Below are 12,972 nucleotides of genomic sequence, written 5' to 3' on the forward strand. Positions count from 1 at the left end.
ACATTTTCTAGGAACCTATCTACCTGTATTTAAAACTGCCCTTTTGAAAGCATTCCTTGTGGTGAAAGATAAGGCTAAGTTTCAATCAGAACTTTATGGTAAATACCAGATTAAAGTGAATGACACAAACTCTAAAGGTATTTTAAGTAAAGTGGTGAATTTGTTGAATGGGAAAAAGCTCAATGCACAAGTTATTCAATTAATATTACCCAGATTGTTGCTGTATATAAATTTTTAGAGCTACAAAACTCTGGTAGGCTAGAACAACATTTTGAATTAGCAGTAAATTTGAAAGTTGGCATGTGTAAGTAAATACTCATAGGTGTGAATAAGAGAAGCAGAAATTTCTGGAAGCTTGTAAGTGAAAGAGCTGCTAGATTTGACAACAGAAAGCAGTTTGGTAATCTGAAAAAAATTTTGTTGGTTAATAAGATAAGTTTTAGAAAGAAAAGCTATAGAGAATGGGGGGTTCAAGAAGAAAGAAGAGAATACGAAATATATCCAAGGTTTAAGGAAAAGGTCAAGGATCTCTGAGATATCGTGATCACCAAAGTATGAAACAATGGCAGATGGAAAAACAGCAGACAACTTCAGTGAAGAGAAAATGACTGGTCAGCCAAGATAATACAAAAGGCTGCTGATAATGAAACCAGTACAACAGAAAGTTAAGAGAACCAACAAGCAAAAGGCACAGATTAATGGGAGACCAGAGACTGCGGACAATATACTGGGAATGAACCTGCCGACAAAACGCTCAGCTCCACCTAAATACTTGGAAGAGCAATAGAAGTTCAAAAGGATAAAAGAGTCCAAAAATGAAAAAGACGACCATATGAGTTACCAAATGCTCAGAATAAATTTCCCACATGAATGGAGTTCCTGTTCCTGGAGAAACAAATGCCTGAATTCCATGAAAATACAGTCAAATACAGAAAATCTGCCAACTCCTGAAATACACGTTGTCTCTCAAAATACAGTAGGTGATCAGTTAACGAACATAATCTGTTCCAAGATTATGTTCGCTATCTGAATTGTTCGTTAACCGATCACCGATTTACCATATATATTAATGGGAATTCGTTCTGGAGATCCTAAAAATTAAATTAAAAAAAAAAATTTCATGTACAAGTATAATTTCTTAGTAAGTTTATTTATTGCAAATATAATACATACATATACTCTTACTTATTAATCAGTCCTTTTCCTTTCTTTGGGCGTTAAAGAGCATGTCCAATGTCAATTGTTTTTCTCTCTCCTTCAGGACTTTCAGGAAATGATTGACAGCAATGTTGTTGTAGAGATCAGCAACCCTATTGACATCAGCTTGTTTTGGGTGCCATTTTAAGACCGTTGTTCTGACATCCTCCCACTTCTTCAAAAGATCTTTAATGGCCGATGTCGGCATTGCTCCTCTTTTGTCTTCCACTTTTTCGGAAGGAAACACATTTCACTGAGTTTCTTGGTGTTCTTCATTCAAGATTTCTTGGAGTTCTGTCGTCAAGTCACCTTCATGTCATCCTCGTTCACCTCCAATTCCAGATCTCTCGCAGTTGTTACAAATTCATCCATAATTTCAGGGGTATCTCCTTGATCACCTTCGTCTCCTTGAGTGAGGGATGGACACAGCTTTCACCAGGCAGAAACCAACTGTTGTTGATTGATTTCTGACCACGCCTTTTCAACAAGACGAATAGCTTCGAGAATGTCAAATTTTTCTATCAAAAACGTTTTTAAAGCCATTTTTGAGGAGAATTGACATGCTTCAAAACATTGCCGAAACAGCACACGAATGTACAATTTCTTGAAACCTGCAATAACCTCTTCATCCATTGGGTGAATCAGTGAAGTCGTATTCGGAGGTAACTGTCAGCCAGGGAAAGTCTATCAGCAAATTATCTTCAAGGTCTTTTGGGTGCCCTGGTGCATTGTGAAATAGTAGCAATGCTTTCAATGGCAAGTAACTGGTATCAAGGTAGTCCTTGATGCTCAGAGCACAAACTTCAAATAGCCACTCTTTGAAAAGAACTTGCATGTCCCATGCCCTCTGATTCGATCTCCACATCACTGGCAGTTTTCTCTTGATTATGGATTTTTGAATGCTCTAGGATTCTCAGAGTGATAAAAGAGAAGTGGTTTAAGCTTTATATCACCACTAGCATTAGCTCCCAAAAGTAACGTCAATCGGTCTTTCATGGGTTTATGCCCAGGAACATTTTTCTCATCTTTCCTGATGTAGGTACGGTTCGGCATGCGCTTCCAAAACAAACCAGTTTCATCACAATTAAATATTTGTTGTGGACAATACCCTTTTTTTTCAATGAATTCTTGAAATTTGAGAAGGAACCTCTCAGCTTCTTCTTTATTTGCCCTAGCAGACTCACCATTCATGACCACATGTTTAATGCCAGATCTCCTTTTAAACTTTGCAAACCAGCCAGTGGTAGCTTTGAATTCTAGATTTTCGGATGACGAACCTGGAGTTTGTTCTTTCAATTTCTCAAAAATTTCTGTAGCCTTTTCATGAATGATGGACATACTAGTTACATCTCTCGTTCATTTATCCAAACTAAAAGCAAACTCTGCATTTTTTCATGGATGGCATTTCTTTGCTTCTCAGATGTAATTTTCATTACTCTTTTAGCGGCTTGAGTCTTCTTGATGATAGCTTTCTTAGCTAGGATTGTGCCTACTCTAAATCTGTTCAAGTCGTACTGCCTGGCAACATCAGTCATTTTTTTGTCCACTCTCTACTTTAGTTATAATCTCTTGCTTCGTTTCTATGGTGAGCACAGTTCTTGACACTCCACTCTTTTTAGGTCCCATAATATTGTCAGATTTTCAATTTTTTTTTTTTTTTTTTTTTAATAAGGCGTTTAGAGAAGCACATACAAAAATCACAAGGACAGAAACCAACTATGGTATACAATTGACAAAGTGTCGTCGCACACTACAAGTGTCATACACTGCTGCCTCACTGCAACATAGTATGAATGATGACATGTCAGCGCATGTGCACATCCAATGATGACATGTCAGCGCACGCGCACATCCATTTTCAGTACGAATTGAGGACTGGTATCGGGTGTTCCAAGAGGTTTTCATTAGATGTAGTTTTTCTTTGTTATCTGAATATTATTCATTGTCCAAACACAAAAATCTTTCCTGAAAGTGTTCGCTGTTCGAACTGTTCGTTAACCGATCACCCACTGTATAAAAATTCAGTTTATAGGTTCCGGAAACTGCAACATTGAGTACAAAATATCGAAGAAAAAATACTTACCAAATAATGACATCATAATTACCGAATAATAATGAGTCATAACGGAAATACCAAATTATTGACATCACGATGAAAGTTTCCTCCCCTCTAATCTACATGGAGGTAAGAAAGCAGACGATTCACTCAACTCTTCTTTCAAGTTCACGATTCACGTTGTATTTTCTGAGCTTTGTTATTTCATGAGAATATTTAGAGCTGCCTTTTTTTTTTTAATCCGGATATTTTGTGGATAAATTAAGAATATTTTAAATTTCAGCCCTTTATAATACAATTACAGATAAGAAACGTACTCATGATTTGACTGCTTGCAACGTCGAAAAGCGTAAACACGTTGCATTGACGGTAATGCAAAAAGTGGAAATTCTGCAAAAGATGGAGACAGGTATAGCAGAATCATATGGAATTGTGATACAATTGTGTATGATATAAGGAAAAATAAAGAAAAGTTGTTGAAATTTTACAGCAACAGTGATTCTAACACCGGAATCTGAAAACGGAAATCTTTACATGAGGCGAAAATGGCAAACCTTGGTGCTGTGTATATATAATACAATGAATAATATAATCAATTTATATATGTAATAATAATTTAATGCATATAATAAGTTATTACAATAATATATATAATAATTTAATTAAATGTATCTAATACACCTTATTTATTTTGCACTTTTAGTCTGAATATTATGATTTATCTTTTCTATCCTGAAATCCGCACATCTGGTCCCAAGCTTTGCAGATTTCTGGAATTTTACTGTATAAGATAAGCAAAAATTTGGGGCATTTCTTTAAGTACTGAATTTATTTTATGTATGTGTACAAGTTGCTACTATATTTTTATTTTTACTTCAAGCAAAAATATCTAAGTTTTGATTTAGTGAAGAAGTTTTTCTGTTAATGTATTCATCTTCTTTTAAGGATTTTATGTTTGTGTTTAACACAATTATTTTACTTCAGTCCAAAAGACTGTAATAAGCAGATGATTTTGGCATGAATGCAAAGAAAATAATGTGACTACTGTATGTATGTATATAAAGTAACCTTTTGAATTGTAGTATGTTGAATGAAGTTTACTGTTTTGAATGCATGAATTATGCTAACAACAGATGTATCATAAATGTTAAATGTATTTGAATGGTATGTATTATAAATGAATTGCTAACAGATGGTAATGAATTGATTTAAAGTAAAAGTGAGCACAGTGTAAATGAGGTTATTCAAAAGTTCGGCTCTCCAGCCACCTCTAACAACATTAAGTGAAATTTAAGCATAGAACATCAGGCATAGATTTTTGGAATAGGATATCATCGAGATCTAGTGTGCTTAATGCAGGGGTTCTAAACCAGGGAAGATTACATTATTTGTGGTCAACCTTTTATTTAGCTGCTAAGAAGTTAATTTTAATTCATAAAAATAAAAAATTACTTTTATAAAGTTTTGGTATTAACTAACATTTCCTATACTTTTTTGTTATTTAATTTATAAAATACATTAGAAATAATTTAAATCTAAATAAACCTATGCATTTTTCCAGTTTGGAATGGTGGAGGGAATAATGTTCTAGCAATGGTGATAGTAGAACATGGGGTAAAAAAGTTTGAGAATGACTGGTTTAAGTTGTTAGCTATTTAACAATTCAGTTAGCAGGTAGTTGAAGATACAGTCAAAAGTCTTTAATCCAAACGTCAATAATCCAGAATGACCTATTATCCGGACCTCAAAGTTACAAACTTTCTGCGCAAGTGTCAAAGCATAATGCATCAATGCATGCGAATAATACCTTTATGCATGTGCATATGCATCTATGCATGCGCATAATATGTTTACGCATGCACGTTTAATGTATAACGGACAGTACAAGCTAAGCTAAAATTATCTAATTATCTATTTAAGTTAATGTTGCAGATTGCGTTGTTCCTTAATCTTATAATTGGATCTGCCTTATTATTTTTACAAAGAATTTCCGATTCTGGAGCTACCAAAGGATTTACAAAGCGAAAGCATATTCTGATGTTCATCAAACAAAAAGTGGAATTGCTGCAAAAAATGGATAAAGGCATATTCTCTGATTCTCTAATTATTCCAAAATATGTTTATCAATTTCACGCTGCTCTGCTTGGGGGGGGCGCAGCGTGCAATGAACTGGAAGTTGATCTGTCAGCACTATCCTTATCTTCAGGGCAGGTGTTTTTATTTTATTCGGCTAATAATTCCTTACTAAATGTAGTATTTCATCTTGATGTAATCCGTCTTTGATATGATTTAAATCAAATTCCTCATCATTATAAATATCACGAATACACATCAAATAGTTTTCTGGTTGCAATTTCCTAATTTCAACTATGCGTAATGTATGCTTTACGCATGCGCGCGTTGAAAGAAATCTTTAATTAAGTAAACAAATAAATATAAAGCTTTTTTTTTTTTTTGTAAATTTTGATACCCTTTAGATCATAATTGCTCTTTATTTCATAAATTACAGTTTCATATTTTTAATTTTATAATTTCTGCATGCCATCTTACCAGATTTAAACTGATGATCTATAATCCGGAATCGTCGAAGTTCTGACGAGTCTGGATTAAAGACTTTTGACTGTACTACACTGTTTCACCTATCACAATGCTGGAAAGTAGGGTGGAAAAAAGTTTACTGAGGAAGAATAATTTGTGAAATGTTATGCTAGCACCTGAAAATTTATAAGCACATGTATTTCCATGACTATTTTTCCTTCCAGACTCATGGAAGGAGATGTGAGACATAAGACTGGGATGGATCTAAAAAGAAAAAAAAAAAAAAAAAAAAAATTAAATGGAATTTTGTAGAATGTGAATTTAAGGAAGCATTGGTAAACACTGACTCATGCATCTAGATATCAGAATTTAAAATTCTCATTCAAGGATATTAGAACCTTTGCTTTTGAATTATTCAAATTCTGCTATGAAAAACTGAAAGGCATTTTATTTAACCATTATTATGATTTAAGCCTTCACTTTAACTTCTTCTTTATACAATTCTCACCAGAATACAAATTAGATTTGCGTGTATTTAAGCTGAAGGTTCTGAATTTTAGAATATAACTTCTGGCAGCCTTTGGCTTTAGCATTTTGCTAGCGGATGCTTTAAAATACATGGCAGTTATCTGAACCAACTTAAGTAATGTACTTTATATGTAGTCTTAGACTTACAACTTTATAGGTAGTCTTAGACTATGTTATCTCTTTGAATTTAACGTTTGCTATATTAATTTACATAGCCGTCAAGTAGTAGAAGTTTCACCTGTAGCACAAGTTCAACCAGTTCTGTTCAATTTAAGAATAAACAAAAAGGACATTTTAATTTTCTTTAGTCTTTTGTGACTTGTTTCAGATTCAATGATAACTCACTATTAGTCAGTAAGATTTTAATAAAATTTCCAGTTATAATAGAACACTACAACTTTATCAATTTGATCCATGTGTTTTTGATACTTGCACAAGAACACGGCTATTTCTTTGTGCCTTTGAAATTTTTCAAGGATTTACCAATAATTACAGATGAAAATTTCTATTTCCATATATATCATAACAAAGAAACAGTATAGTCAATCTTCCTGTGTTGTGTTTCCCCGAAAAAACAAATCTTTTCCTCGAAATTTGGCTATTATATTGAAAAAGTCAGTACAATAAGCCAGTTTCAACCCAGCTGAAAATGCCATGTCACAGCCATTAATTACACTTCTGAATTCTAAGATTAACTAATTTAAACTTCAGATGTTTCATTGCTCATAGAATGATTTATTAACCCATATGCTTGTTCTTACAGACAACTCCAATAAATTCAAAAATTTTCAATTTTGAGCTTTGATAACAAAACAAATGCTTTTCCTTTCATTAGCTTGTTATTAACGGGCAAATTAAAAGTTTGCATTTCTCTGAAGCACACAATGTAGTCAGTTCCGAAATCTCAAATTTTCTATCTTGAATCCCAGATTTATTTTGAAAGTACTCTTATATACACCCTCGATTGGTGATAAATTTCTCTCCAAACATTTTTGGCTAGAAACTCCTTGACATCATATTACTATCTAAATTTTTTGTCTAACCACATTTTGACCACAAAAACCACATTTTAAACACACAATTTAGACCAAAAATCTAAAATGAAAACAAAAAATTTAGATAAATATTTCTAATCAAAAATATTTGAAAAGAATCCATGTACACAGTGATCTGTTTTAACTTAAAAAAACACCAAAGAGCTGCACAATCTATGCAGCGTAGGAATCTAGGAATTGCACACACCTCCCTAAAATAAACTAACATAACAACAATAAATTTCAAACAATACCATGTACACAGTGTTCTGTTTTAACTTAAAAAAATCAGCGAATTGCACAATCTGGGCATTGCGCACAAATCAACAAAATAAACTAAAATAATTAAAATAAATTGCAAACAATTAGAAAAAACAATGAACATAACATTCTGCAAAATAAGAACAAGAATAAAATAAAATACACCATTATGAATGCTTCTTCAAACAACAGATATATCAATTTCAAACATCAGCCAAATTTCATCAATTTCCACCACTTTACCCTTCCCCCTCCCCATCTTCTCAGACACAGAGCATACAAATCCCAGCATACATTCATGAATGAAATTTCGGCAGCCACACAATGTCTGTGAACAAAGGTGCCCCGATTTTGCTATATCACATGTCTTTCTGCGATTCAAAATTTTCGCAAGTAACGATAAAAACTTTCTCCAAAGTTAACTTACTGCACGAAAACCAAGATCCAAATCTTAAACTTCGCTGACAGCCACATACTTTACCAGGAACTATTTGCCTGCAAACCCACACAAGTCCAGCAGAAACGCCATTCTTCATACAAGTTCTCATATCAGCTCCGCATTTCGGACAACCACTCCAGCATAATAAAGCTTCAATGTCAAAAGGGTTGCCATACAAACAACATTGCACCAAAAACCATCACAGAACAAATATTGCCACATTTGGTGATGCCATACATCTGAGGGTATATATAATATTAGCTTTATTTTTAAAGCATTACATGGTGATTATAGAATGCTTAGATAGACTCTTTATGTTTGAAAACTGATTTCCAACAAGCAGAATTTTTTGGTTAAAGGTTTTTTTATAATGCAAATTAGATCCTTTTCTACTGTTTAAATGTTTCCTTTAAGTGAAACAAAATTCAAAGCCTTTCTTCTGCTCATGTTTCTAAACATCTTAAATTTAAAATAGTTAAAATTAGAAGGGAAGGGACTTAAAAAATTTTTTATGTTGTTCATTTAGTATATACATATTCTCTAATAAGAACAGTCACAAATGATTATAGAAGGCATTGAAGTGCTGCATAAATGGCTATTATACAGATGACAACAGTGTGTGAATCTTCCAAGCAACACCTGAAACAATAGAGACAACTATCTCCAATTAGACATTATGCCAATGAAATATCAAAAATCAATTTATCCAATATTTTACTTTAAACAGCAATGATCCACACAGTGGATTTCTGATTTCTTCCTTTAATAGTTTACTCATAATAATACTCATGCACTTAATGTATCATAATAATCAAATCAGTAGAGATTCAGACTAGCTTCATCAGGGTTCATTGCCACATTTTTGTTAAAAAAATAAGCACCTATAAGCACTTTTCAAGCACATTTTAAGAAAAAAATAAGCACCTGTTTAATTACATATTTCATCAAAATCGTAAAAACAACCTTGTATTTAGCGTAAGTACATTGAAACACTCAAACGATTTCGAGGGCAGGTAAAAGTCCCTCCTCATCAGGAAAAAGAAATATCTAGAAAGAAGACAAGTAAAGGGGAAGGAGTCTCAGAAACACGTGGTCCTTATCAGCACTGCAGAATAATATTCGAATATTATTCGAAGTTCAGATTTTGAGCGTGAAGGAGCAGTTGCCCCTCGCTCCCTATTTTTAACTTCGCTAATTTTCTTGTCCTTTGTGTTACATGTTTGATTAGATAGCCTGGCACAGTAAAAGTAGGCCGCCACTGTAACTCTGATTAAAAATTAGGTTATAACCACGTGCAGTGCTGATAAGGACTATGTGTTTCTGAGACTCCTTCCCCTTTACTTTTCTTCTTTTTAGGTATTTCTTTCTCCTGATGAGGAGGGACCTTTAGCTGCCCTCAAAATCGATTGAGTGTTTCAATATACTTACGCTAAATACAAGGTTGTTTTTACGATTTTGATTGTCACATTAGCGTGTTTCTCTTCTAGTCTACATATTCCATATTGGAAAGTGACAAAATAATAATAATAAATAAATAATAACCAGTCCATTGCTGCAAAGTGTAACGGTTCGAATATCCGAGATTTTTCACAGAAAGGGGAGGATCAGAAACCTTACGAACCCTAAAAAAAATTGAAAAAGTAAGCCCAAAATTCCCAACTTTGAAGATACGCATGAAATGCAGAAATAATAGGAAGAGGGGGGAATGTAGTAAATGAATAGTATGGCAAAAGCTTTTCAAAAGCAGAAAATGAAAATTAAAAAATAAATAAATAAATCAGCGGTCCATGGAAGATTTAAATTTCTTATTTTCAACCAAGAATTAATAATAATAACATAGAAAAAAGTTTACTTAAGATCCATGTGACGCTTTAAAACAGACTCTCCCATACTGGCTATGTTGATTTCAGTTTTACACCAGGAACACATGGCCTTGCGTTTATTTTCACTTTGTTTAAGCCATTCAGAATATTCTTCCTTAGAAAGCCACTCTGTGTTAAAAACACACCCATTTTTAAAGTTTAGCTATACTTCAGCATTTAGTGCAAATATATTACAAATATTCATACATATTACGTTCACGATCATTATACTCGTGCGAATACATGTCTCTACTCGTACAAATCAAAGGTTAAAGATTAAATATTAAATTAATATGGAGAAAGCCATTTCCAGAAGTATGATTCACAGATGATCCAGATAAGAAAGAAAAAGTTGTTTATTTAGTTGCGGCTTTGATGCAGAAAAAGAAAGCACTAAAAACAAAAAAATGAGTGATTTAGAGGAAAAAAAAAGTACCTATAAGGGCTTTTATAATTTATTTTCAAATATAAGGACTTATAAGCACTTATATGGACTGCTACGAACCCTGTTCATGCATAACGATATGTAATCTCCAATGAATTCTGTTCAGTATTTTTTCTCTTTTTAGTGCTATTCTTGATATATATTATAATTTACTATATATGTATGATACATATATTAATTTAATATTCTACAAGCAGTTAAAGAAATTATATTATTTTATTAGAAGCTTACTAAGATTTATGACTTACTGAATTTGAAGTACCAAACAATATATATGGTAGAGTATGTATATCAATATTTAGTATGTAGTATATTTAATTCATCTACATACATGTAATTTTTATGATAGAATATTAAAAAAAATATTACCTGCAACATTATTTGTGAATATTTTTGAGAATTAAAATTCAGTGATATATACAGAAACTGAATAAATTTCTTTCTGTCCATTTCAGGCATGCGTCTTTGATACAAGACTTTTCATCTAGATTAAAAAATGTAAATGAAATGAAACATACACCCTTACACATATAGTAATTAATTGTTTAAAGCTGGTTTATGCAAGTGACACACAGAGAAAAAGATTTTAATTTTAAAATTAAATTTAACAAAACTGTCAGAACAGCTGTTAGAAGCAAATATAGCACAAATCTTAAAATTTCTGAATTTATTATACTTTTAATTAAAAAATCATAAATGTGTAATTGTTATTCACTGGACACATCAATTAACTACTAGATGATAAAAAAAAATAACTCTGTTGATATACAAGAAAATAGAAAAGTTGCCAAGAAATGATGAAATTTTGTTCTTAATATTTTCATTCTTTTTTTAAAGGGGGGGGGAGGGAATAATTTTTAGCTTAATTACACATAAGTCAATAACTGCTTATTTATACATATAAATTGTATTTTTAGCAGTTATAATTAAAAATAGTATGGTTTAAGTAATAAGAAAAATCCAAGAATTTTTTAAGATAAACGCAGTACATAGTATTAGATCATGCCTTTAAGGAAACAAGGGCTACCTTGCATACATCTTAAATTTAAATCTGGATGTTATTTCATAAATATGATAAGACAAGAAATCCAGTATTAAGTAAAATAAATCTGAAGAGATTCTGACTTTAATGTCGCACTAGGATTTGTTACGGTTTTTTAAGCTCTCACTGAGAATTGCTGGTTACCAATCTACTCTTAGACTGACTGCTGCTAACACAACTTCTATTGTCTTGATAGCTTTATTATAAAGCACTGCTTCTTTGCACTCGTGCCACATAAAGTTCAAGAGTCAAATCACAAAATATTTAAAGACGGCATATCTTTAATACTCACAGTGCTAGGAAATATACATTTTCATATTTGTTATATTATTCCTTTGAAAACTAGTTCCCTAAAGGAATTATTACAAAAAAGGAAAAAGCATAAAATGATTTTACTCGTATTTAGTCCAGCTAAGTCATTTCATTAAAATCTCTCAGATTAAAAAGTAGAAAAAATATTCTTAAGAATTGTGTTTATTGCTTTTCAATCACTTGGTTTGCTACTCAGTAACAAAAAAAATTTTTTTTTTCAAAGTTAAATAGGCTTTTGCGGGGATAACAAGTATTCTGTTTGAGGCAGTGATACTATACTGCTTTCAAGTAGTACAAATTATAGATTAAAATTTAAAGATAAATATCTTGTATTTTGCTAAATTCCAAAAATCTGGCATATTAGAGATAAAAATATTCTACAGTCAAAAGTCTTTAATACAGCCACGTCGGGGCTTTGGCGATTCCGGATTATCGCTTTTTCCGGATTATAGATCATCAGTTTAAATTTGTAAGATGGCATGCAGAAATTATAAAATTAAAAACATGAAACCGTAATTTATGAAATAAAGAACAATTATGATCTAAAGGGTATCAAAATTTTTTTAAAAAAAAGCTTAATATTTATATTTGTTTACTTTATTAAACATTTCTTTCAATGTAAGTTGTTTAAGTTGCTTCTTTTTATGTCATAATACTTTCTCTTTAATTCTATAAACAGACATAATTTCTTGATCAGTTACAAAGTTCCGCTGTTGAAGTCCTATAATTGCTGTGCCGAGAATACCGACTAATTTGTCAATCCAAATTTTTTCGTTTTCAATAACCTCTGTGTCATTTTCTTCACTATTGGACGAGGAAGCTGATTTAAATCATATCAAAGACGGAGTACATGGAGATGAAATGCTACATTTAGTAAGGAATTAGAAGTCAAATAAAATAAAAAAACATCTGCCCTGAAGATGAGGATAGTGCTGACAGATCAACTTCCAGTTCATTGCGCACCACAATGCCCCCCCCCCCCCCCGCAATGGAGCGTGAAATTGATAAACAGATTTTGGAATGGTTAGAGAAACAAAGGATATGCCTTTATCCATTCTTTGCAGCAATTCCACTCTTTGTTTGATGGACATCAAAACATACTTTCGCTTTGTAGATTCTTTGGCAGCTCCAGCATCGGAAATTCTATTTGACATAATCGAAAGTTCAAGCTTAGTTTTATAAAGTTGCTCTAACAGTCTGCAAAAAATAAGCCGGATCCAATTCGAAGATTAAGGAACAGCGCAATCTGCAACATTAA

At 32.3% G+C, this 12,972-nt stretch overlaps 1 protein-coding gene across 7 annotated transcripts in view; it reads right to left on the reverse strand.

Moving 5' to 3' along the window:
- The window catches only part of LOC146998059 (uncharacterized), a 37,718-nt gene that overhangs the window by 11,745 nt on the left and 13,001 nt on the right, over positions 1 to 12,972 (reverse strand). For 2 of the 7 annotated variants that reach the window (XR_015040243.1, XM_085813155.1), the window contains exon 3: positions 9,906 to 10,044. The exons of 4 other annotated variants lie outside the window; for them this stretch is intronic. Coding sequence is in view for 1 of the 3 variants with exons in the window: in XM_085813155.1 (XP_085669281.1) it covers positions 9,949 to 10,044 (96 nt within the window). In the remaining 2 variants the exon portion in view is untranslated. Of the gene's footprint in view, positions 1 to 9,595; positions 9,676 to 9,905; positions 10,045 to 12,972 lie in introns of all 7 variants that reach the window. One more of the 7 variants, XR_015040242.1, reaches the window with a different exon arrangement.

This window comes from Stegodyphus dumicola, chromosome 3 (genome assembly GCF_044657685.1).
Source record: "Stegodyphus dumicola isolate Sdum_Otavi_A_Nest chromosome 3, ASM4465768v1".
NCBI lineage: Eukaryota > Metazoa > Arthropoda > Arachnida > Araneae > Eresidae > Stegodyphus > Stegodyphus dumicola.